Source organism: Polypterus senegalus, chromosome 13 (genome assembly GCF_016835505.1).
Source record: "Polypterus senegalus isolate Bchr_013 chromosome 13, ASM1683550v1, whole genome shotgun sequence".
In the NCBI taxonomy this organism is placed as follows: Eukaryota; Metazoa; Chordata; class Cladistia; order Polypteriformes; family Polypteridae; genus Polypterus; species Polypterus senegalus.
Window position 1 is genome coordinate 27,253,239 of NC_053166.1, and position 27,445 is coordinate 27,280,683.

General features: G+C 39.1%; 1 protein-coding gene across 4 annotated transcripts; it reads left to right on the plus strand.

Annotated features, from left to right (window-relative positions):
- The first annotated feature begins 855 nt into the window (after nucleotides 1–855).
- On the plus strand, nucleotides 856–25,786 carry LOC120542938. 4 transcript variants are annotated; one of them, XM_039775693.1, is made up of 8 exons: nucleotides 856–926; nucleotides 4,164–4,331; nucleotides 9,019–9,226; nucleotides 11,431–11,877; nucleotides 12,153–12,374; nucleotides 18,417–18,551; nucleotides 20,565–20,679; nucleotides 23,222–25,786. In XM_039775693.1, the coding sequence occupies exons 1-8, from the start codon at nucleotides 895–897 to the stop codon at nucleotides 24,127–24,129; spliced, it is 2,235 nt and encodes a 744-aa protein (XP_039631627.1). In that variant the 5' UTR covers nucleotides 856–894; the 3' UTR covers nucleotides 24,130–25,786. The 4 variants fall into 4 exon arrangements, with proteins under 4 accessions (XP_039631627.1, XP_039631628.1, XP_039631629.1 ...); XM_039775694.1 differs by having other exon boundaries at nucleotides 9,022–9,226; XM_039775695.1 differs by lacking the exon at nucleotides 856–926 and having other exon boundaries at nucleotides 1,958–4,331.
- Nucleotides 25,787–27,445: the final 1,659 nt, after the last annotated feature.

Genomic DNA, 27,445 nt, shown 5'->3' on the forward strand with positions numbered 1-27,445 from the left:
TTCTGTTTGTGATTCCTGTTTTTAGATTTGTGGTTCTTTGTGGGATTCACAGCCTTTGATTGCTGCTCCAATTTCCAGATACGTTTTTTGACTTGGTGTTTCTCGATTTACTTGCTTTTGGTAGACTTACTTTTATTCTTAATTTTGTCACTGCCTTATTATAGGTAATTCTTTGGAAATATGCTTAAGTAATTATTTAAATGTCAAAAGACCTTTTTTTCTTTTAACTACAGATCTGTATGGCTTCCCTCTACTCATTTTTGTGAACACTTTAAAAACCTTTGGCTATTTTGGTGCCTTTCAAAGTTAGGGCTAGGCTGCCTGGCGTGAGGCCCACTCAAGACGTTTAGACATGTAAAGAAGATAGGTCTGGCTTTTAGTTTTTGTCGACCTGCACCCGGTTTTGAAAGGCAGGATCACAACATGCATCCCTTATTTGAGACTCTTGAGCAGCAGGATCGTAACAATCTATGTGTAATATTTAAAAAATGGCAAGATAGTCTGTCATTTCAAGAAACAAATAAGGCCACCAAGGAAGAGGGTCATGGCTGTTACTATGGCTGTGCACTGTGAGTTTAAGACCTGTCCCAAATTTCGTTGCTTGTCAAACAGTAGCATTGACCTAACAGAAGACAAACGTGTGAAGAACTGGTAGACTATGGCAACCTATTGTAATATGAAAAACATGTTGTTTATCTAAGAAAGAAGGAACTTGCCTTTGTGTGACAGGATTTGCAAATTGACTTCTTTTTTTTGTTAATAACTACGCCTTGTTTTGAATGGAACTCATTTTAATATTTATTAAAAGATAAGAGGATAGAGTAAGGAGGTTCTGTGTAAACAGTGAAGAGCAAATGACAACGTCTGTGGTGACTTGTTCAGAACTGGGCAATAATGGGATTCCAGTCTACTGTTTACACCTCATGGTTTGACTTTTACTTTAACTAAGTTATGTTTGTGTATTTGTATTTTTAAATGACAAAAATAAGTTTAATAATTTGATACTAGTGTAGCTCTTTGGCTGCAAATAGATTGAATGCTTCACTAAATGCTGGCTGCCTGCCTTGCTCAGTACTGTCAGTCTGTGATATCAACATCATTGTGCTGCTGTGCTTGAAAAATGTTGTTTCATTTATAGCGCTTTCTTCTCAGGTATCCTTTCTATTGCCAGTAGAAGGGTATGCAGATATTCTTGTTTCTTTTTTATTTAGCATTTTTCTGTCTTTATCTTCACAGTAGAAAAACGGCATTTGAGGTGGTGCTTATGGCATTTCAGTAGTTTGGGCAGCTTAGAGATTGAAAAATCTTAAAATGTTTAGCAAAATGTAGTCAGAGGCTAAGAGGAATTATTAATTTACTAATGCATTTTTATAAGTCTGAAATTCTTTATTATATTTGAATATTTTTAGAAAACCTCAAAAGTCTTTCTGTTATTGGTGATAAAGCTAAGACCAGTGCTAATCGAAAACCCTTGTTTTTAAAATGCATCCATCTACTGGTGAGAATGTGCAATGCCATTCATGCTGCAAAAAAAAAAAAAAAGAATAATAGTAGAAAATATTTCCATTAAACAGATGGTGCTTTATGTTGTCTATGGAGAAGCTAAAGAAATATAAAAATATTATTCACAAAAAACATCAACACCCTCAATCACACACAAGCATTAAGAAGGAAACTTGTAACTTTGTAGTGGTCACAAGGATGCTAAGATTCACACAGACTGATCACTGTGTGTGGACCAGTAGGGGGCATATGGCTCCTCCAACCCCAACTCAGACAGGCTGAGATACAAGGCTTGCCAGACAACACACCTTTATTTAAATGGGGAAGCGTTTTTCTTTTGCTCCCCATAGCACAGTACGGAGCACCAAATATTATAATCACAGTGTTTTTCTTCCTCTCTCTTTCTCTCAGTCTTCACTCATCCTCCTGCAAGCTTTGTCCACCTCCTCTGGACTCTGGCTCTCTGACTGGGGTTGAGGTGGCTCCTTTTATAGTGGACCCGGATGTGCTCCAGGTGTTTCCTGACTGGGTGGTGGAAATGGTACCACAAAGGGCTCAGTTGTACCTGCAGTACTCCTTGGCAGTACCCACGAAGCCCAACAGGGCTGCTTCCAGGTACAACTCATGGCATGACCTGCGAGAATCTGTGGCGCTGTAGCAACCCGGGGGTAGGGGGAAGGGGGTGCCCTCTAGTGTCCTAAATATGGTCTTTCCCTCGGTACTTCCACCCAGCTATCATCCCAGCTGGGTAATGGTCATTGCCCATCCGTCACAAATTATTTATTTATTTTATTACGGGGCCCCAAGGAACACATCTAGCCTTGACCCCACACTCATGCACTTAACACAGAGACAAACAGGCTTAAAGTATATATTAAGCAAATAATGAAAAGATAAAAAAAAGTTTTAAACAAACATGTATGCAAAAGTCCTCTCTTCTGACAGCAATAATAATTTTTATAAACCGTACACTTAAGAAACTTAACGAAACGCTAAACACTAGACGTTATGACTCAATCCAAAACAAGTTTTCAGTGCATCAAATGTGGATAATGGACAGAATGAATTGTGATGCCAAGTGAACAGTTTCCTGAAAGTTTTGTCCTATCATGTTCCAGTTGTGTGAAGATATGTTAAAGTTGGAATTGTTTTCCCAGATGATAATGTATATCGACTCAGATGAAACTGCACAAACAAGCAGGCACAGGACAAGCACATAAGTCCAGAATGAAACTGTAATACAAACAAAATTACATTCCAGTGGAGGGGTGAGAAGCATAGAAATATACATTATATGAATGTATACAAATGAGTGCCATCCTCGCTGCATCATTTTGCTTCTTTTTATAAGAGAGTGCCTAATTCACAGCAATCCCAGCCACTCTGAAGCTGTCCAATGCTGTAAAACTGCCGCGGCTGCTCAGAGTTGTAAGGAATTCAAGTAGTGCTGCTACAACTTAGCTGCTGATAAGAGAGCAGTTCCAGTGATGCATCATAAAAGTGAATTGTCATTAGTGTAAAGGAGTGCCAGTTGGGTTTCTTGACACACTGCTGCTGAAAGAATCACTGGCTGAAATCACTCAGTGCTAGTGTGTCATACAGAGGATGGGCAGCATTGTCTATTTCTGTTCATTCTCATCTCCATTATTAAATACAGGGGGTCAAGTGCATATCCCATAACTGAGCCTGCCCTCTTAATTAGATTGTTGATTAGGTGGGCATCTCTTGATTTGAATTAAACAAAATGAGGAAAAATATTCAAAGCACATCAAATCAATCTTAACAAGAGAAAAATCTTGTCATATACACCTTAAAGATGTGAAAAAGTTATTGTCCGTTCCTAAGCTAAAGTCACTTACAATTAAAGAAAGTAATTAGGTTCTGGTGTTTGAATAATTTGGCTCCATATTTGTGAAGATGCCAGCACACTGGCAGATCATACCACAATAAATAGACATTCCTGAAATCCTGTGATTCTTGAACTATTCCAAAGTCATCCATCAGGTTTCCTGGGTGCACCTTCACCATACAGCAGGATCAGGTGCAGCATAGCCTTCCAGTGCCAGATCTTTATTAGACAAAAGAAGACAGGGGTAATTCTGAAAGTTTGTGTACCAAAATCAAAGAGCAGATTGACAATAAGCCACTGAGCAAGGAGGTCAGGTAACACTAGTAATTGTGGATTTGAACAAGCATGGTGAAGGCCCTTAGCCCATTTCTGGCCTGAAATCCAAGGCTGTGATCTGAATCTAGGATCCCTAGTCGGTTCTTGAATCTAGGATTGGCTCCTATCTTCCATAAGCCAATACTAAACTTTATAAGCCTATTTAGAAATTGGATGAGCTTTATCACATTATTGCGTCTTACACATATGAAAATGTGATTAGTTGCTATGTGCTATTCAGTAATTTTTACAAATTAAATTCTACCACTGCATTAACCTATATCAGATTCCCTGGAAATCTGTCCTTTTTTGTCATATTAAATGTCTCGGTTCAGTTTGCTTCTGAGACTAATGTTTTTAAGTTAATCATGCAACCTGTATAAAATGATATTCCATAAAGTTGTCCAGTCGTGGATATGGACTGATGAAATGTTCAGATTACCAAAAGTGAGAGTATTGTGTCTTCTTGCTTTTCTCTTGTTTTCTCTTTTTCCAGGAAAATTCCAAAAATGCAATCAATACCAATTGTTTGTGCCTTCCTTATACTGAAATGCTTTTTGGTGAACACAGAATCACAAAACATATCATGTGTGCTGGAGAAGGAAGGGGACATGTATGTCCTAGTGACCCTTCCAGTCTGCTCATCTTCTACAGACACTATCAGGTATTCAAGGGCCAAAAATCAATTACTTCTTTCAATTTGTTCAGCAATTGAAAATCTTTTTAATGTTTGTCACAAGCTTGCATAAGAGCCATAGCAAGGTTTGGGGAAGCCACCCATATATTTTTTTTCTGGCTGCTAAATTGCGAAATAAATGATAGCACTGATGTGCACACACCAGAGTCCAAAACAGAACTGAGGGAATAGGGAAAAGGTGGAGAAAAGGTGGAGGTCAGTTTAGGAAGTGACGTCAAAGGGGCCAGGACTGGAAGGGTCGTCAACCATAGGTTCAGGCCCAAACATGACATCAAGGGGGTTGGAACCAGAAAGGTCTTTATCCATAGGTTTGTACCCAGAAGGAAGGTCAACAGGACCAAGTGGAATTTCCTGTGAATGGCCTGCAGGAAAGCGAGAAAAAGAATCAGTGCACTCTCCCACATCCTTTTCTGATTTGGAATTTCCCTCATTCTAGCCCTTTAGCTGCCTCCCACATGTGTGACAAGGCAGAGAGGTCGTGAACCTGAGAAAGAGCATCTGCTACACGGTACAGAAGGTCATTTTCTAAAACAAAGTGAGGACCCTGTGGCATGGGCTGATGAGTGCGCTGGCCATTGACAAGGACCACTGCATTTTTTGCAAACTTAAGGGAGTTGTCATTCCACTGCTTCCTTTTAAAAGAAGCCAGTGTCTCTCTAAATTGGTACTGTAAGATAGAGAGAGGGTCAGGGCTGACCTCAAGAAGAGTGGTTTCCTCCCATTCCATTTCAGATTTGGTTGATGACGTATCATCATTGGACGGTCTGGGAGTCCCCACGTCACTCGGGAATACCACTTTGTCTCTCTCTGCCAGCTGGTTACACAGGGTGGAGGCAGCTTGAGACGGTTCATCTCCGTCTATAATTAGGCCCAAATTTGACTTAGGAGTGGTATGTTCCCAACCGGTTTTAATATCAGACCAATCCCGCCCCAGTATCACTGGGAGTGGTGGATTTGGGAGGACCGCTACAGTTCATTTTTTTAGCGATCCTCCACAACTGATGACACAGGTGGAGGACCTGTACCAGCGGATTTCCCCGTGGATGCAGATTAGACTGGTCTTAACTTTTCCCCACTGTCGCAGTAGCACAAACCGGCGGGCAACGATGGAAATGTTGCTGCCAGAATCAAACAAAGCTTCAGTCTTAAATTCGTTTACAATCACCACCCCTGTATGTGGGACCATCAATGGATTTGTCAGAGCACGCCAACCTCCTCTCTCTTTCTTTCCCTGTATTCCCCCTCATTTGCAGCACGTTCGTAAATCTGTGGACTTTGGAACAGGCTCTGGCTTGTGAGGGGGAGGCAGAGATTTTGGGACAAACTCCTTCTGGCGTCCGCTAAGGAGCCGTTCTTCCCTTGCAGTTGGTGAGGCTGTCCTGATTGTCTCTATGTGCTTTATCAGCTTGTACATATTTTTAAATGTTCCCCAGACTGGCTGGGTGAAATTCTTCCGGAGGCTTAAGCCACTGCCCTACTTCCTTCCATAGAGCCACCGCCTGCAACTGGGTTGACCGCTCACCTATGATACCAATAAAGTGATAAAGCAACATAAATTGTGTTGTGTATAGTAAATTGAGGATACAACTCCACTAACTTGGGAGCAGATTCTGTAGAAATCAGTTTTCTGGCATTGAAACCTGGCACCAGAGCCTACTTGTTTGAATGCTAACACTAGAATTGTTTTCATTGATGCATAAACAGAATGAGACAGGAAATAAAATAACAAGACTTTATCAAAATAAGTTGAAATGGAAAAAAAAAACTTTAAAACAGAATCTGCACGATAAAAAAACATAAAATCCAATATATTTATCAACTACATTATCTGTCATAGTGAGCTGATAAATAAACAAGGCCAAGACTGTCATCACTTTAGTGAATCAGAGATTCAGGGTAAACAAAAAGGACAAAACCACCAGATGGACAGAAACAAAAACTAGACAGGATTATACTCTGATATTTTTTCTAGGACTGCTACTCAGTCCAGAGTCTCAGACTCTTAACAATAAAAAAGTGAATTTACCTTTAAAACAAACTAAGCTGCAAACCAAAAAATATTGTTCCCCTAATAAAACAAAAGAATTTATAAAACTCCATTTGTGGTATTATGCAGGTGTATGTACACGTGTGTGTGGTGTTGATGTGTATGCTGAATGTTGATAACATCAACAAAAAAGCAAAACAGTTTTCAAGAAGTGTTTTCATTTTCTATAATTCATCAACTGCATTGTAAACAGAAAAATGTTTACGTAGAAGTTTGCTGGAGATATTTATTTGAAAGAGGACGCTGTACCATGTGACCAAAGAAACCCAAAACTTGAAGCTAAACACGTATTTGTTTTTTCAAGTTCTTGTGCTTGTAAATGTGTAATATTACCAAAACAACCTGTTAGAGAAGAATCATCAAAAAGCATTTGATAAGGTGCCACATAAGAGGTTGGGTATCAAACTAAAATAAGTTGGAGTTCAGGGTGTTGTGTGTAGATGGGTGAAAAATTGACTCAGACACGGGAAGCAGAGGGTGATGGTGGGAGGAACCTTATCAGAATTGGCTGATGTTAAGAGTGGTGTCCAGCAGGGGTCAGTGTTAGGACTGCTGCTGCTGTTTTTAATATACTGTATATAAATGATTTGGATAGGAATATAATTAATAAGCTGGTTAAATTTGCAGATGATACCAAGATAGTGGTTTGGCAGATAATCTTGAATCAAATGAATCATTACAGAGAGACTTGGACAGCATACAGGCCTAGGCAGATTTGTGACAGATGAAATTTAATGTCAGTAAATGTAAAGTATTACATGTATGAGGTAAAAATGTGAGGTCTGAATACACAGTAGGAGCTCTAAAAAATGGAAGTACACCTTCAGTGTTCAGAATCCATAAAGAAGGCTAACACAATGTTAGGTGTGTACAGTAGAATTCAAGTGCAAGGAGATTCTGCTCAAGCTTAATAACGCACTAGTGAGGCCTCATCTGGAGTACTGGGTGCAATTTTAGTCTGCAGGCTACAAAAAGGACATAGCAGTACTTGAGAAAGTCCAGAGAAGAGTAAATAGGCTGATTCCAGGGCTACAGGGGATGAATAATGAGGAGAGATTTAAAGAGCCGAGCCTTTACAATTTAAGTAAAGAATATTAAGAGGACAAATGACTGAAGTGTTTAAAATTATGAATGGAATTAGTACAATGGATCGGGGCTGTTACTTTAAAATGAGTTCATCAAGAATAAGGGAACACAGTTGGAAACTTGTTAAGGGTAAATTTTATACAAATTTTAGGAACGTTTTTCTGTACACAGAGAACCAGAGACACATAGAAAAAGTTATCAAGAAATGTGGTGGACAGCAGCACATTAGGGACTTTCAAAACCTGACTTGATGTTATTTTGGAAGAATAATGTGGATGGGGCTGGTGAGCTTTGTTGGGCTGAATTTCACATTCACCTCTAGGTTGTTCTAATGTTCTAATTTTCAAGTAAAGCTTCATATATTCTACCAAGTTGATAGCAGAGTAGCATTAAAGTATCAACTTGACTAGACTCTTGTGCCACTCAGTGGTTTTTCTGTTAAATCTGATATATGACCTTTCAAAAGAACCCAATAATGAGCTGAGATATAAACCTTTTGTACCCAATCAAAGCAGATCTGCCTGTATGTAACATGAAACTGCCTTACTGACTACCAAATTTAAAGAATGTACACTACAAGGAGTGAAAATACTTGTAAATTAATATTGCAAATTATTTTCTGGACATCAGATACTGTTCCTGTTATATTAATGCCATTGTTTTATGTTATTTTCAATGAGTAAAACCTCTTCTGCGTATTTTTTAGAAACAGTTTCTATCATAGAATTATTGATGAAAAAGCATTCTATTTAAATACAGGTGGGCTTCAGTTCTGAGAGACCTATCATAGTTTGATTTCATCCTAAGATGGTAATTATATGAATCATAGTGTTACAGACCCAGTCCCAATGTTGCCTAAATTGTAGACTCAGCAATGCATTTTGGGTTGATTCTCAGTGATACTGTTGAGATGGGCTTCTGCCCCCCACAAATGTGTTTCAGATTTGTTAGACTTAGAAAAAGAACAAATGGGTGGTCAATATACTTAACAAAAACACCTCAAAATAACGGTGAAAACAAAAGTCTCAAGCTCACTTAATTCAATCTACAGTAGCAGGTAGCCATTGCGTATCTAAACCACCAGGAATCGGCTTTGAATGGAGTAAAAAAACCACAGGATCGAGTCATGCACACACCCACACTGACTGATTAAGGTGGCAAACATGTCTTTGATATTTCTGAAGAGAACCAGAATAAATGCTGGAAAGTCCACAGACAGCGATCATGTGCAGGATTCAGACTCGCTTTGGGTAACTGTGCCAACTATTAAAACAGTCTTATTAGAGGTTGCCATTTCATGGATCCAGAATCCTGGGTGTTGTCCATGTTGAGGTAACACAATCATCCTGTGTCTGTATGGACTTTCCTTCAGGTACTCTTGGTTTCTTCTCATAGTCATGTAGATTTGGTTAATCTGCCATTCCATTGTAGACCCTTTGTAAGTGTGTACGTGACTAGGCATTTTAACATATTTACATTAAATGCACAGCTAACACTTTTTTTGTCTTGTGTTATTTTCGGCAGCTCTAATTGGGAACATTTTGTCCAGGAACTCACACCTGCACTGGACATATTCCTGGGCAACTTTCCTGGATTTACGATGGGTTACAAAATCTTTACAATGTGCGGAAATTGCTTTAACCAAACTGCTGAGAAAAATTTGACAGTGCTTGTTCACGTGACAAGCAGTGAAGTTAACTTCAATTTTGATTTTTATGCACCTGCTAAGGTAACAAAAACGTTAAGCTGATGTTGTATGAACAGTTAAATTAGCTACTTTTTTAAAGGATAGAAATTAATAGAGGAGTGTTAGGCAAAAAAGAAAGAGATTAAAATTTGATCAGGGGAACCGAGGGAAGAATTTGAAACATTCCCATGAAGTATCAGTAGACAGCGATGAATGGAGCATAAAACAAGTAGACCTCAAATAATGTGAAAATGTACGAAATGTTTGCTGTATTGGCTATTTAAAATGTGCAGTGCTTGAACAAAGTATCAAATCAGATTTACTTCTGTTTATAAGGAATTAGGCAAGTTGCTTTGCAACTTTAAATGCATAATGACCTCCTAACTTACAGAATACACAGAGTGGTGCAGTGGTAGCACTACTGCCTCACAAGAAGGAGAACAGGGTTTGTGTCCTGGTCCTCTCTGGGTGGAATTTACATGTTCACCCCATGTCTGCATGGGTTTCCTCTGGATGCTCTGATTTTCTCTCACGGTCCAAAGACATGCAGGTTAGGTGGAATTTCTATATAAATTTGGCCCTAATGTGTGGTTGGGGTGGATGTGTATGTATGTGTGTGTGTTCACCTGCTAACGGACTGGCACCCTGTTCCAGGTGTGTAACTGCTTTGCGTCTTATGCTAGCTGTGATAGGCGGCAGCAAACCCCCACAACTCTGTTCAGTCTGACTAAGTGGGTTAGGGAATCACTGACTGACTAAGTGTCCAAAAGTACGAGGACACCCCTCTAAATTATTGACTTTGTCTGTTTTATTGGTGTTTAAGCTGAAGCACATAGCCATGCAATCGCAAATGGCTGTAAAATTGCAGACGTTTTTGATTCAAATTGATTTTGTTATAAGTCTGTGTTTATAGAAGGGTAAAGCAAAAAGTAAAGACAATTTTAAAGTTACTACATTGAATAGGAGCTGACACAGTACAAAATGATGGCTGTTGGGTAGTTCAAACATGCACAGTGCAGTGCTCTGCCATTAGTCTAGTTGAAACAAAGATGAAATGAACGCGAACACTCCGCTGCAGGACTGCACCATTGTTGAACCATGCGCCAAAGTGAGATTTCTTTGCACAGAGGGAGTGAAACCTGCCAAAATGCACTAAAGGATGTTGGCTGGGGCAGATCAGTAAGTTGTCTGGGTACCCATCTTGCACAAACTTTAAGGTACCCCAACTCATCATGCACTATATGGCGTGTGCTGATCCATAGGTGATAACCAAATGTGCAGCAACCGCTGAGAATACAATCCGTTAGTCTTCTCTGATGAAGGCCTTCACCATGTACATGGGTTGTGGGCACGCTCTTCATGTTTGACCAGATCAAGCTTTGTCGGTTAGAGTACTTGTTCTTCCCTTGTTCAAATGCCTTGAGCATGGGAAAGGTGCTATAGAAATAAAAATGTATTATTATTATTATTATTATTATTATTATTATTCCTGCTTCAAACCTTTCTACCTGTAAGATCCAACCTAGAAAGTAATGCTTTAAGTTAAGTTAAATTCATATTAGTATTTGCTTAGTCATTGCCATAGACAATGGTATAGCCTTTTACCCCCTGTAAGTTAATAAGAGATAGAAACCTAGCCACAGGGGATGCACAAACCAGTGTATTTCTCAGTGCCGGTTCCAAGCCCGGATAAATGTGGAGGGTTACATCAGGAAGGGCATCCGGTGTAAAATTTTGCCAAATCATTATGCGGACAATATGATCTGCTGTGGCAACCCCTAATGGGAGTAGCCGAAAGAAGAAGAAGTTACTAAGAGATAGAACTTTCTTGCTATAATTAAGATACAGTGTGATAACTGAATCAATGGTTGTTTAGAATAGGTCCCAGTCCTCAAGGACTTAAAAGATCCATTTCAACATAGAAATGGGATAGGCATATAGTTTTCTGAACATTTTGAAATGGTTCAGAAAGATTTAGAAATGGTTCAGAAATGTTTAGAAATGGTTCAGAAATGTTTACTAGTGACTTTGTAATGATTAGAAATGTAACAAGATTTAAGCTTTGAACAGAACTTAAATACTTTTACATTAGAGCTGATGAACTTTGGTAATTTTGGGAAAACTCAGCTACACTGCCCATTGATATACTTTTTGTTGAGTCAGGCTGTTTTCACTTCTGTGTTGAGCCAACAGCCAACATTCAGAGAGTATGGCTGATCTCAATGTATTTTTTTTTCTCTTCCAAGATTGAACTGACTGAAGACATTATGCATACAAGGACATCTCCAGAAGCTGTCAAGAAAGCATTTGAAGATTTATTTATAAAGCTACACTGGAACGTCACTGAAATTATGTATGAAAAATCCAGTAAATACATTGAGTTTCAAAATGAGTACAGTGCTAATTACTGTACAAACAAGCCGTTGATAATAACTGATTTCACTACAAAGGAAGATGTCATTAAGAATCAAGTCATGCAGTCCAGTGCTAATGCTACTGCATATTTTGGCAAATTTAAGGATTTTGTGACACTTTTTAAAGCATTTAACAACACAAGAAAGACATTTATATACTGTTGTCTTCAAAATCTACACAATCTGCAATCTGATTATGGAGAAACAGACTTAACCAGCACAGTTCTTCTCTACTATGACCTTCAAGGTTTTGGTAATGGATTTGAAGCATACATTACGGTATGCCACCTAACCTGAATTCTGTCTGTTCTAATAAGGTTGATTTCTTTTTTGCTGCATCACTCAATCAGAATTTTAGCCTACACTGGCATTGCTCAACATAACATTCACAACCCTCATGTTTAATGAAGTCTAATTTATTTGGTTGTTTAGAGCTGTGCCATTTTTAAAAGAATGATTACGTTATGCTTTGGCAAGTGTTAACCTCCTAAACACCCTCTGGTGTCACCTTGTTGTACTTACAATGTGCTGACATTTCCTCTGCTTTTCTTTAGACATTCATGAAATACTGGAAATACAACAATGCAAATATCACTATCACTGTGAATTGTCAAAATAAGCCATGGCAAAATGGCAGTTATATGAATGAACGGGATATTGTGCAGATGTTCTGGACTTACGATTTTACCAGAAGCCTTTATAAAAATGTCTACAGAACGTGTGTTCCAAACTTCCATGCATGCAAGACATGGGCCAGCAACTCGTCAAATGTGACAGTAGGTTCATTTCTGGAACTTTCCAGTCTTTCATTTATTTTTGATTCTGACTTACAGACTGTTTCCCAAAGAGCCTAGAGTTAATTATCATCATTTATTTTAACTTCTTCATTGTTGACTTCTTAAAAATATGTCATTGTATCATTACTTTTAATCACTGAGATTCAGTTCTTCAAGTTTCTAGTTATATTGAGCAGGTGTGCTGACTCCTATTGTGATGAAGGAAGTCAAAATCACAGAGCCTTTTCAGGATGGGTAGAATACCTTTATTGATACATGCGTGGAGCCACCACAGTGCTGTGAAAAGGATGACTGAATTACAGCTGTTGATTACACTTCTTAAATATACAGCTAATTATAGAAATGTGTGATTTGTGGCATTCCTTGTGTCCCTGCAAGTTACTGATGAGTGGACTTGCAGAATCAGAAAGTCTGTTACACTGATTACTTAATGATTCTTAACTTTGTACATGGAATACCAGTGTGACAGGGTCAAAGATCAAGAGGCTTTAATTAAAATGGTAACAGCAAAATCTAACAGTAAAAAGTATTTAATTATACATGGCTATTCAAAATGAAAGAGCAGATTTCAAAATTTATTTCAAACAAACTGTAACCCATTCTGCACATCACTGGATAGAGGAAAGTTCAAAGTGTAAAAGCCCGGCTAAAAGTACCAGTGAATGCCACCAAGTGCTGTTTCTCGTTTATAGTAAAATGGTGACAACACCACAAGAGAAATCTGCGTAAACACATTGTTAAAACAGAAACTTTTTCAAATTTTAGTAATAAATGTTACAAAATGTAGGCATAAACTATAGAATGTGTGAAGCCTGAAGTCCAAAGATCAAATAAACACTTTCACAAAAGGTTCAAGGACAATACAACAGCTTCTGTGGCGTAGCGGTAAGATTTGCTGACTTGTAATCAAGGGGCCACCGGTTCAAGTTTTTTCATAGGCTCTGGTAGTTCTAGTGTTAATAACATGCTTTAACTCCTATCATCATGAAAATGATATCAAGTATACATCTCAGTATTTAAATTATTCAGAGAGCTGTAATATCATAAATGTAATGGATTCTGTGTCCAGTTAGATGAGGAAAGCCTATTTAAGAAGCACATAGTGATTCACACACATAGAGCACATAGAAGAACAAATACAAAACAAAGTATTTAACTTGCTACTTTAGTTACGATGGGATTTGAGAAAGTAGTAAATCAAACAATTTTAAGATGAAGTTTATGATGTTCTACTTTAATGACAACGTAAACTATGTGATTAAAGTGGAAATTTCATGATTAAAGTTGACATTTCGAGCTTTTGTCTCACTGTGTCTCTATTTTTTTTCTTTTCTCTGTACCCTAATAAGCTTTCATATGACACTCAGACGGTGGGTTACGATTCGCCTTTCACGGCGACTTTAATATCTGACAACTTCTTTTTTATTTCGGCCACTTTGCGACTTTGTGAACTTGAGCTTTCGAGTTTCTCTGAGACTCTATGTCACTTGATCAACTTCTTTTTGTTGTTTATACCATTGTTTAAACCAACAAATTGTACATTTTATCTTGACTTCACTTGGTATTCGCTGAAATTCTTCTTTTTCCCCCCATGCTTTTACCATTGCCTTTTCACAGAACGCTGAGCTTAAGGGCTATTTATATTGATTTGCATATTCAAAGAGGCGTAATTCTGGGAGGAGTTGGGGTGGGGCAGCAGGTGCGTGCACGTGCGTTACTTTTTACCCTGACTGGGATTCATGGAGCGGAAGAAAGTGGAAGCTGGAGAGCGTGTTTATGCATCTGGAATTTTTTGTGGATACGAACATTTCTGCTTTTGTCCGTACGCCATGTTTTAGTGTGAATTCTACGCACAACGTTATGCATGAGGCCCCATTTGACTCGTGTGTGGCAAGAAATGGTCCACCATTTTGATGTTTGTCGCACTACACATGGTGCTCATGTTGAGTGAATGTAACCTCAAGGACCATAGGACCAAACTTTGAACTTTCCTCTATCCAGTGATGTGTAGAATGTGTTTCTGCACTATACAGTTTGTTTGAAATACATTTTTGAAATCTGCTCTTTCATTTCAAATAGCCCTGTATAATAAGCAAATAGTGAAGATCATATTTTACAGTAAAAAACAACTCTGACAGTCCCCCTCTTTATGTCCTTCTAGAACAACAATAATCAATTAACATTTACTTTAAGCAATTGGTTGAAGGTAAGTCTACTGTACATTAGCATAAGGCAGTTCAAGTGACAAGGCAGCATAACCAAACTCATTAGGGACAGCAGAAGAGTTCACTGTGATGTTGGTGACAGATGATATAAGGGCTAGCATAGTACATTTAAAATACAGTAGCACAATAGAATGATGATGACAAAAGTAGAGCAAGAAATGCTACTTTTATCCAAGCTGGGTAAAAAGAAAGAAAATAAGTAAACCAGTCAATATTCAGTCCTGATGTCCAATCTGAAACAAAAACTCGATCAACTGCATGGAGAATTTTATAGGCCAGATACGACATATTGTGAGAAGTGTCTGGAATGTTGAAGCAATGTGTCTGTCGTATGACCTTGCAGGTGTCTCCCTGGGCATATTCGGGGCCAATTGTTTTTGCAAGACCACAGTTCTTGTAGCAACAGCCAACAGTTTATTTATTTGTGCTCCATCTGCAGTCCCAAAAATCAGGGCCGTTTGAAGGAATTTGGGGGCCCCAAGCAAAATGGACATGGAGGCCCCCCGCACGCACGCACGCATGCAAAGGAACCACAGCATAGCCATACAGTTTAAATTCACTCACACTTTATATAAATAAAAAAGGTTTACAGTGCAAATACTGCTGTTGCATATACTGTGCATAAATAAAAAAATGTTTAGAGTGCAAATACTGCTGTTGCATATAAAGTGCATAAAATTTGAACATTTTCAACAATTGAACATTTGCAAAAACACCACTGTACAAATAAACAATCATTAATAGAAGGTAAATTGACAGTTAATTAATCTTTAGTCTTTAGCTATGCATTTACTGAATGAGCACTGTGCAGCTGTTCGTCCGACTGTACTGTATTTTATTTTATTTTTCTAAGCTGTTTTAATTATTCTTATTTCTTTTTATTATTTTAATTTCTTCTATGTAAAGCACTTTGAATTGCCATTGTGTATGAAATGTGCTATATAAATAAACTTTTTACTGTTAACAAACAATGAAATTATAATTAAATGTTTACTAATTCTTAGTAGTGCTGTGAGTCGACTACCAATGCTTAAAAACATCCCAAGCTAATGTTTGATGCACAGAATTTATTGTGTGGTTTTCCTAAATAGATTATCACAGTGGAATAGTTAGTATAGCATGCTATGCCACTTTCATCAAAACCTATTACAAAGCTATAGCAATGTCATGTCATTTATGTATGATACATAAACATATTTCTGCTAGCCTACCTGCTGCAAAATTGCACCATTTGTACAAGACAAATAGAGCTATTTTATGTGTGTAATTTATCACTTACCACTGTCTTGTTTTTTCTTATCCTCCTCTTCCTTTCTCTTCTTTCTTTTTTGGCTTCCTGAAGCATAATTCCGCTTCATGACTGCCGAGGAAGTTTTGTATTTTGCCGGCAGCAGAGATCGCGTGGTTGCCTGGCTGCTGTCAGCGAGGGGGGCCCCCTTGAGGGGGATCCCGATAACAGTGTCATTGCACTTTACTGCATTCACTATCAATGGGGCGCTCACACAGTTTGTCGCTGCATTTTATTCTTAACCAGTCGTTGTCTTGGGGCCCCAGGCCAGCTCGGGGCCCCAAGCAATTGCTTGGTTTGCCTGCCCTGTCGCGACGGGCCTGCCAAAAATGTGGGGCTGAAAAAATTTCTTCATACTGCATGCCATTGCTGATAGGAGTTATCTGAGGAACTGAGATGGAAGCATAACCTAATCTGAGCAGAAGGTGAAGCATAGCATGTCAGGCAGCACATAGGCCAAGTAAGCCCCTCCACACCAGTCTAAAGGTAGCCACATATAAGCTTGATGGCCACAGACAAAGCAGGTTGCTGTTTGATGCTTCATGTTGTTGGTGAGTATTTAAACCCACAAGAATTTACACAAGTATCCAATGTATTTGGGCATTTCTGAGTTTTCTCTATAGCACTGGAGGTGGAAGAACTGTTCCTCATAAAATTGTATTTATGCTGCACACATTTTGAAGTAATAATATAAAGATAGATAGATAGATAGAACTTTATCCTCCCCCATTTTGAAAATTTAATTTTTGGAAATTTAAGTGGCTTGTTTGGCTCCATTGGTAGAGATGTGCTTTTATAGTTGAGGGAAAACATAAGTTTAGGAGAGGTCCACAGTCATATTGAGACAATAACCCAGGCCAGACCTAACCTGCAAGTCTTTGCACTGTGCGAGGAAACCCACACAGACACGGGGGGAACATACAAACTCCACACAGGGAGGACCCGGGAAGCAAACCCAGGTCTCCTTACTGCGAGGCAGCAGTGCTACCACTGTACCAACGTGCCACCCCTGGACATTTCCAACTTGTTGGTTTTATATACCCCTCAGGGCTATTTGCTAAGCCTCCTGCTTTACACCTTTTTCACGAGTGACTGTGGTGCCTCTCAGAATAACACAAGTATCATCAAATTTGTTGATGTTACGACAGTCACTGGACTGATTACTGGGAGAGATGAAGCAGCCTACAGGAGGAAAGTGCAAAATCTGGAAAGGTGTTGCCAGGACAATAATTCATCTTTCCTTAAATGTAACCAAGAAGATGATTGTGAACCCATAGAAAAGGAGGGGGTAGCACACACACCACTGTACATTAGTCAGGGAAAGATGGAGCGGGAAAACCTTTAACTTTCTCAGTGTTGAAGATCTTACTTGGTTTCACAACGCCATCAGTTGGTAAAAAAAAAAATATCAACAGTATTTGTACTTCTTGAAAAGGCTAAAGAAATTTGTCATGCCAGGCAGGGTGTTTGTTGCTTTTATAGGGGTGCCATTGAGAGCATTCTTATCAAGGCCATCACAGCCTGGTTAGGTAATTGCTCAGGTCAGGAGCACAAAGCCCTTTCACAGGTGGTCAGGATTACCCAAAATATTTCAGGAACAACTCTTCTATCTCTGAGGGACTTTTACTATGCTAGAGTCATCAGTAGATTCCACAAAAGTGCAAAGGAGAACACCCACCACCATTAGGCAGATGCTATATGAGTGTGAAGTCAAGTACTACAAGACAACAGAACCGATTTTATCCACATACATTTAGACTTGTGAATGATTCCTGTCCATGGCCTTTTCTCCCCACACAATACCTATGATGGCACATGCTATTGGCCCAGCCAGTAATTTACTAGCTCGATTCACTTTTTGAATAATAAAAAAGTTAACCCAAGCAAAGAGCAGAACATAATAACTTGCACTAGCTAATGCCACATTTTTTGTTTATATGTGCACTGCCATTTTGAGACATTTTCTGCCTCTTTTTTTCTATGACACTGATAGGTAAAGTCAAAGTGAAATGTGAGGTGTATGCATCACTGGCTCAAAGGTATAAAACACAGGGCTGTGTACTTTCTGGTAGTCAAATTTGTAAATACATTCAAAAATTTTTGTGATTTAATTTTTTGCTTCTGACTTCTTCTATGATTTAGTTTTGTGTTTTGGTTTAGACGTTTTGATTAATAAATAAAGTTCAGCCTGCTTTCTTCTCTTGCTCTCTTTTTCTTTAGACGTGCTGATTTTCAATTAATTTCCTCTCCCTGCTGCTGCTTCTTGTGCAGTCAGTACATGCAGTGGAGGGTCCTAAGGTCTAGAACAGCTTGCCCATCTTGATGAGGTCAGCACAACGCCTTATCATTTTAAAGACTCAATGGCATTAAATAAAGCACAGTTGAAAATTTTAGGTTGAATTCAGCTTTACTAAGACACAGGATTCTATAATAGTAGCCGACAATGTAAGTGTACTGATTTCAATATTAATTTAAACTTTAAATGTATCTCAATTATTATTTGTTTAGAGTGAGATGACACAATTTAAGAGAGATATTGAAAATCTGAAGAACTTCAAAGTTGCATACAAGTTAAGTGCTTACTATGTGCAAGCAGACAAATCGGAAATCACTTTGACCTGCAGCAAAGACCTCAGTCTACCTGTGAGTAGAATGCTTATAGGATTTAACTTCAAATTGTAAGGATGATGCTGTTTCCGGCAGTACTGTACCTTTAATAAGTGGATAATGGACAAAAATGTAAGCTCAATGAAACCTTTAGCTAAAGCCAGTTTACACTTGTATTTGAGGTTAAAATAGATTTCACTTGTTGAGCCGGTATAGGTGAGTGTGTGTGATTGTGTACACGAGTGTGGCCTGTGGTGGATTGACATCCTGTGGTTCCCAGATGCTGCTCAGTGTAACCGGGGAAGGCTGCAGCTCTCCTGGCCTAGAGGTGTAATATGTGGAAATAGTACAACACAGATAAGGGAGAACACGCGTGTGGAGGGAGATTTTAATTCAGCACTCTTAATTATGAGGCAGTACTCTGGAAACAAAACAGGCACTATTCTTTTTTTTCTTCCATTTTTTTAAATATAAAGTGTCCTTTCTGTAGTTTATTTTGTAATAAGTGCACCAAATATCAAAATAAATAAATAAATTACAGCTTTGTCTATATGTTGGCTCTAGAAAACAATTTTGGCTATGAGGGCATAGTATATAGTAGGATATAGAATGTAGAAAATAGTATATGCTATGTAGTATATAGTATATATATAGCATGTAATATATAGTATAGATAGTATATAGTATATACAGTAAGTAGTATATAGCATACAGTATATAGTATGTACAATATGGAGTATGTAGTATATAGTATATGTCAGTTGATCCCATAATTGGTCTTTGGGACCCACTGTGGCTGTGGGTTGTTGTTCCAACCAGATCAGACAAACATTGATCTCATTTAATTTGCTGCTCTTTTTTCTCTTCTCGTATTCTACATTCAGAAAAGCAGAGAAACAGAATGTTTACATTTATAATACATGTACAAATATTTCTATTTTTGCTACAGCTTTAGATTCTTAAATCTCTTTTGTTTTGTTTTCATGTACAGTAGTTTACTCCCTTCATTGTACCCTAAGAAAGATAACTAAAAACAAACAAAGCAGGCACCTGAGCAAACAACACTGAATGATGAAAGACTGCAGCTACTTTTGCATCAGAAACACTAATTAGTGAATAATATAACCTGGAAAAGCAGGAAATGAGTATGAAAACATTGCTTAAACTATAAAAAATGTATCCCATTTTAACTGCTTAGAACATTTTAGCAAAAGAAAATTACCAGATTTAACTTTGTAATTTCTTCATTGACCCAAAACACAGGAACTGGGAATTAACAGTTCACTTAATTAGGCAAGGATTCTAATTACCATATGTACTTGCATTTAAGTTCTCCTGCGGATAAGTTGGGGCTTGATTTTACAGTATAATTTCTGGTATTTTATAATGTCGGTCGTATAAGTCGAATGCGGAAAACTCACACTATTGGTCCAAGATATTACGATATGCTAACGTCCACCTGAGAGAGTAACCACAGAGCACACGGCCTTTTTTCTACTATGTACTCTGCCTACGTGACCAAACGGTAATACCCAAACTATTCCAAAGCGACATTTGCACTGTTTTGTGTTTTTTATATCTCACACCCTCGTACACGTTTATCGTAAGAGCATCCTTTATCTACGATGGAGTATTCGATCAGAAAATATGAAGCTGGTTTTAAATCAAAAGTCATTGATGTGGTGAAAGAAATTGGTAACTGTGCTGTTGGCACAAAATTCGATATGTCGGAGGAATTGGTGCGAGATTGGAGGAGGCAAAAAGATGTAAAAAAAATTAATTGTTGCATTTTTGAACAGGCATATAAGTCAGGGTCTGATTTTATGATCGATTTTTTGGGTTTCAAGACAAAACTTATACCTGAATATATAAGGTAAAAACATTTAAAAAACCCCTACAGCCACAGGGGGTCCCTAGGACAGAGCTTGGGAACCACTGTATTATAAACAATGTGTGATTTCTCCGAGACTAACTTCAGGTGCATAATGATTCCAAAAGTGCATTTTTATTCCAAAAACTAACTATATGACATATTCTTTGATGCATTAGTTGTCACCATCAAGCTGCAATAACGTCTGTCCCTCATGGAAAAAAAAGGTGATAAATGGGAGCTGTTGTGCCAAGTGTTATGATTGCCCCAATGGAACCTTCAGCAATGGAACAGGTAATGTGGAAAAAATAAAGAGAGTTCAGAAGGTCCACAGATACTTTCAGTTTTTCACATTTTGGTATGTCCCAGCCTAATGTTAAAATCATTTAAATTCAGTTTTTCCCTCATCAAACAACACTCAATACCCCAAAATGACAAAGAAAATACAAGATTTAAGAAATTTTTGCAATTTTTTTTTTTTAAACGAAAAACTGAAATATCACATTGACACAAGTAGTCAGACCCTTTGCTCAGTACTTAGTTGAAGCCTCTTTGTCAGCATTTCCAGCCTGAAGTCTGCTTGGGTTTGATGCGACAAACTTCACACACCTGGATTTGTAGGGTTTTGTGCCTTTCCTCTTTCTGATCTTCTCAAACTCTGACAGGTTGAATGCGGATCGTCAGTGGACAGCTATTTTCAGGTCTCCCCAGAGATGTTCGACTGGGTTGAATACTTGTTTCTGGCACTGAGTTTGACCCTACCTTGTCCTGTTGGAAAGCGAATCTTCATCCCATTCTGAGGTCCAGAGTGCTATTCCCAGGATTTTTCATTAAGGATATCTCTATACTATACTAGTCTCTCGATCTGTGCTGCTGAAAAACAACCCCACAGCATGATGCTGCCACCATCAGGCTTCACAGCATTGCACAGGTGATGAGTGGTGCCTGATTTCCTAAAGATGTGACTGTATTCTTTTTTCTAGAAGACTAAAGAAGCTTGTTTTTCACAGTCTGAAAATTATTTAGGTGCAGTTTTTGCAAACTCTATCCGTGAGATAATCTGGGAGGTGAAAGAAGCTACCTGGAAGAAGAAGGGCTTTTGTGAGTTGAATAAAGATGGTTAACTGCTTGAATTCATCCATCCATCCTCTTCCGCTTATCCGAGGTCGGGTCGCGGGGGCAGCAGCTTGAGCAAAGAGGCCCAGACTTCCCTCTCCCCAGCCATTTCTCCTAGCTCTTCCAGAAGAATCCCAAGGCGTTCCCAGGCCAGCCGGGAGACATAGTCCCTCCAGCATGTCCTGGGTCTTCCCCGGGGCCTCCTCCCGGTTGGACGTGTCCAGAACACCTCACCAGGGAGGCGTCCAGGAGGCATCTTGATCAGATGCCCGAGCCACCTCATCTGACTCCTCTCAATGCGGTGGAGCAGCAACTCTACTCTGAGCCCTGACCGGATGACTGAGCTTCTCACCCTATCTTTAAGGGAAAGCCCAGACACCCTGCGGAGGAAACTCATTTCAGCTGCTTGTATTTGGTTCAATAGACCTCCTATGGTGAATAAAAATTTTGGATGGCGTTTTCTCTCGCCCGGATGCGGGCCACTGATTGAATTTCAGTGTTGATTTCACGTCTGTTCTATTTCTGAATACAATACAAGCGGGCTTCCATTTGTCTTTGACTGAGGAGAGACTTCTGTGTTTTTTTGGTCAACTGTTGGACTGTTCTATAGACAGGTGTGTGCATTTTCTAATCAGGTACAATCAATTAAATTGATGACAGGTGGACTCCAAACAAGATGTAGAAACATCTGACCAGTGATCAAAAGAATGGGATACACATGAACCAAATTTGAAGTGTCATTTGAAGTGTCATAGTAAAGAATCTGAATACTCCTGTCAAGGTGATATTTGAGGTTGTTTTTTAATAAACTAGGGGGCTTTGCCCCCTGCTCGTTTCGCTCGCCATCCCCAGTGTTTGGTTTTAAGGATACACACTTGTAAGATTTTTTTTTCTTTGAATTGTTGCTATTTTATTAGTTTCACTTTTATTTCAGAACTTCTGTAAAAACAATATTTGGAATCTTTCGTGTCCCAATATGCTGAATCTTTTAAATGAGGTCTGTGAGACTTGTGTTTAATGACTTTGCACCATAATTTAGGATAGGTTTCTCTGTTTGGACAGACAAAATGATCCACATCATCAGCAGTTAATAATTTTGAGAAGGGCGTGTCTTGCAAAAATCTTATGTTCCACGTCCCGTGAGACTGCCCTGGGACAATCTCTTGGCACCAAGTGTCATGTTTACGGTCCCTGCAAGACGCTCTGTGGCCCGTCTTTTTTGTCTTGCGGGTCTTTAAAATGTCTTTCGAGAACTTTCGAGAAGATCACGTATCATTGCCTTGCTTTTCCATTACAGGATTTTTTTAGAGAGAGATTTGCAAAGATTTGTAAAATGTGTAAATTTTTAAAAGTTTCTAAAATTTCATTTTTGCTATGTCATTCCTGGGTATTGAGTATTACTTGATGAGGGAAAAAATAAATAGAAATGATTTAGCACAAGGCAGCAATGTAATAAAATGTATAAAAGGAAAAGGGGCCTGAAAACTTTCTGAAGGAGCTGATCACCCAGCGCAGAGTTTAAGGAGTTCATTCACATGTCATGGCATGGCATTACAGTGTTGAAGGGATCATTATGAAATGTTCTATAAAAATATAATGAGCAAGCCCTGCTCTTAAAGGACTGGATCTCAGTGATCACTCTGTCCATAGTTTAGGAATTGTCTGCACACTTTATCTTTTCTAATCTTCCTTTCTTCTTTGCATCTTGTCGTCTTTCCAGAGTGCCTGCCCATCATGGTTGCCCATAAGTATGTGATTTATATTCTGTCACCAGCTGGAATCCTCCTGTGTGCTGTGGCACTCTTCATCTTCCTGACTCATGCCAACACGCCCATTGTAAAATCCTCCGGAGGGGGTATCTTCTACTGCTATCTAGCTGGCCTCATCATTGCTTTCTCCAGTGCTTTCTTATTCACAGAAATGCCAACAGATGATGTATGTCGCATATGTCTACCTCTGGCTGCCCTGGGGTTCTCTCTCTGTGTCTCCAGTATTCTGGCCAAGTCTTGCCGCATACTTCTTGCTTTTTCCAGCACTTCAGAAAGACCAAGCAAGTTTCAGCTGCATTTCTACATTGTTATCATTGTCTTGGGTACTCTGGGAAATGCTGTCATTTGCTTGATGTGGATGCTGATTGACCCTCTGAGAGTCAAGTATCTGCCAGAAGGACAGCGATTCACTAACGTGGTGTGTGACCTCACTGATTCACTTTGGTGCATTCTTTGTTTCGGCTATCTGGCGCTGCTGTGTTTGGCAACATGGAGCTTGGCCATCAAGAGTACGGCTCTTCCTCCAAGCTTTATTGAGTCTCACTCCATCTCCTTCAGCATGCTGTTCTTCCTCACCATTTGGAGCTGCACTCTGCTTATCACTCTGAACCAAAGCAAAGATCTACAAGCAGTAATGTTTGGAGTGTCCATTGTCTTGTCTTCTTGGTGTATCTTGGGTTGCATCACCCTTCCTAAGGTTTTCATCATTTTGTGGAGACCACAGAAGAATACCCAACAGTGGATAAACTACCTAACTTATGAGTACTGCCGGCATGTCGCTTACGAAGCTGATTTGAATTTTAAGGCTCAGCATTTGAATGCCTCTTCAACAGAAACTGTGTTTTCTGTTGACTTGTAAAACAGCATTGAGTTTCTTTATGAGGTCTCAAGATACCACAGCACCCGTGAATGAATGGACTTGTTCCTGTTTTTAGGCTTTCACTTCCAAATTGGGTTAAATTGTCCTTTAGATCATGCTTATATGTAATGGGTAGAGCAACATACATACATTTTCAAACCTACTTAATCTATTTCAGGGTTGTGGGGGGATGAAGCCTAACCCAGCATCATAACCTTCAAAGCTGGAAACACTGGACAGGATACTACTCAATTGCAGGGTACGCACACACATGGGCAACTCCACTTGTTGAGAATTTCGATTAAGGATCAATGTGCTTTATTACTTGTTTTAGTGCTATTAGCTTTAAAAAGCTTAGGCCCGAGGCACCATTAAATGGTCACCATTTATTTTAGCTTAAGTGTCATTAGCCTGCCTGTCTTTTTATTTGCTTTGAGCTTTCAGGCAGGCAGATTTTGTTTTGGAAATGCAGGTGCTGAGCTTTCTGACTGACCTTAGACTAAACAGGCTTCTGCATGCATTCAAGGTCTTTAATTTTAAGAAAACTAAGCGGGTTCTCAAGTTAGCGCGTAAACACATAAGCACTTACATGGCATTTAGATTTATATATTAAGGTTCCTTAATACCTTAGGTGAACAAGTTAAAGTAAAATGTTTTATGTTAACTAGTTTGAGCTCTATAGGAGTTTAAGAATTGATTAATGAAGGCTAGGAACTTTTGCCTTTTTTTAAGCGGATGCCTGTGAGCTTGAGGAGAGGGGTGCGGTGGTTGCCTGCTTCAATGCCCAGCAACTCAGCCTCTGTGCTAGCAAGTCAGATAATTTGCCACTGTGTGCCACTACCTACGTGCAGCTGCCTTTGTTCGCAGGCTTTCACATTGGCACTCATACATATATTTTCGACAGCGTTTAAATTTATACTTCAATGCTTCTTTATGAATCAGAATGATAATAAAAAAAGTTACAGCAGAATGTATTAAACTAGTTAGCTTTTAGCTATGTAAGAATTAATTGTTAAAGGCTTGTATTTTTCCTTTCTTTTAAGTTGCCAGGAAGCACCATGCCAAGGCTGTCTACAGCTTAGCCCTTGTCAGTGAAGCTGTGTGCTGCTGCTTACCGGCTTTTCTGCCTATTATTTTAGCCTTAAAGGATGCTAGTGCAACAAGTAATTATTATTAATTGAGCAGTCCAGCATTCACATGTGGGTCTGCTGATTCCAACTCAATGGTGAGAACTGATTAACCAAAAGGCCATCAGTTTTTAACAGCTCAGAATTAGGGATGTTAGAATGAAGGCAGAGGTGATCAAATAACGTCCTTCAAGCCAAAGAGATTGTTAAAAGAAGATGGACTGGGAAAGAAAATTGTTATCAGAAGGTCTACTGAGAAGAAGATTGTTATGGGGAAGTCCAAGGGGCAAGGGTATTGTTATGAGAAAGTCTGCAAAACCAGGTGATTGTTATGAAAAACATATTATCATGTAGAAAACCTGTAAAACAGATGATGGGGAACACTGTGAAGGGGGGATATTCTGAGATAAGAATTGTAATAAATTTGAGGCTCACCTTAAGCTTAGGCTCACTTCAATTGAACTGAGACAGGCTTGATGTGCTCTGCGATGGTTTTCTATGCTGTGTAATAAAGTCTAATTCTGACTGCCTTTCTGAAGACTGCTTGTTTTTTCTGAAAAACGTTTTCTCCACAACATCTTTGTGAGGTCTCAAGATATCACAGCACCTGTGAATGAATGGACTCATTGCTCTTTTAGGCTTTCATTTCCAACTTATTTTTTTCAATAATGTTTTAATTGGGGTTTAGATCATGCTTATATGTAATGGGTAGAATTCAGGGTTATGGGGGTGGGGGCTAACCCAGCAACATAAAATGCAAGGCAGGAAACACTGGACAGGATGCCACTCAATCACAGGGCACATACGCACGTGAACAACACCACTCGCTCAAATTGGGGCCAATTTTGAGTCCCCAATCCCACTTACCATGCAAATGCTTGATAATGTAGGAGGAGAGCTGGAGGACCAGGAAGAGAATTCATGCATACATCGGGAGAAAGCACAAGATCCACATACACAACAAATTGGTACAGGATAAGAATCCATGGTACAGTGTCCATAATGCAACCATAACCCCAGTGCAGATGCGTGATTGGAGTTGCTCTACTGAGGTGAATCCCCTCTTTATTAACAGTTGCCTTCTGTAATTTCTACTCTCATATATAGCCATCCATCCATTTTCTAACCTAATTACAGGGTCACAGGGGTCTGCTGGAGCCAATCCCAGCCAGCACAGGGTACAAGGCAGGAACAAATCCCTGGGCAGGGTGCCAACCCACAGCAGGACATACACCCACACACCAAGCACACACTAAGGATAATTTAGGATCGCCAATCCACCTAACCTGCATGTCTTTGGACTGTGGGAGGAAACCCACACAGACACGGGAAGAACATGCAAACTCCACAAAGAGAGGACCCGGAAAGCGAACACGGGTCACCTTACTGCTAGGCAGCAACGCTACCACTGCTGCCTCATACCTGTATATATCCTGCACTTCTTATTTGAAAGCATTTTAAATGTTTTGTGTATTTTTTGTCTGTTAGTGAAGTGGCTGTGATCTGTTTGCTTTGTCTTCATACTGTACATTCTCTTTTGTCATTGCACCAAAGAGTGGTGATGTGTTGCATGCTGGTTGCACATGAATTTCACTTTCATATGACAATATTACTACTACTACTATTACAACCACTATTCCCACCCCTCAAACTTCAGGAGATGTTTGGGCTCTTGTGAAAATTGGCTAATATATTTTTTTTAATTGTAGCACATTTTTGTACATTTGTATTACTGAATGCGGCTTTAAGTTTCTGCAGATATTTTTGACAAATATACACTTGTATACTTTTTCCTTCAAAGGTGTAAACGGTTAAAGCTATAGACCACATGAAATACGTGTAGCAGCATTTTTTATTTTTTTAAATTTGTTTTTTGGTTTAAAAAACAATTGAACTACATCCTTTATGGACTCTTGTTAAACTGAAGAAACTTGCATTAAAAAGCCATGTACTCTCAACCTGGGCGACAGTGAAGTTCCACAGATCCACTCTGTCTGTCTCACTCCATTTCAAACTAAGTGGGGTATTTTGCTTTGAGGACCCACAGGCTTTTGTTCTGACACTTCTCCTTACTGTGAGAGTTACCTTATCTTTACACATAGGAAAGCAATTTAGGGAAAATGTTGGATACCTTTCTAATACCTCAGCTATTGATCAACGTTCAGCTGATAGACCATCCATTTATAGTT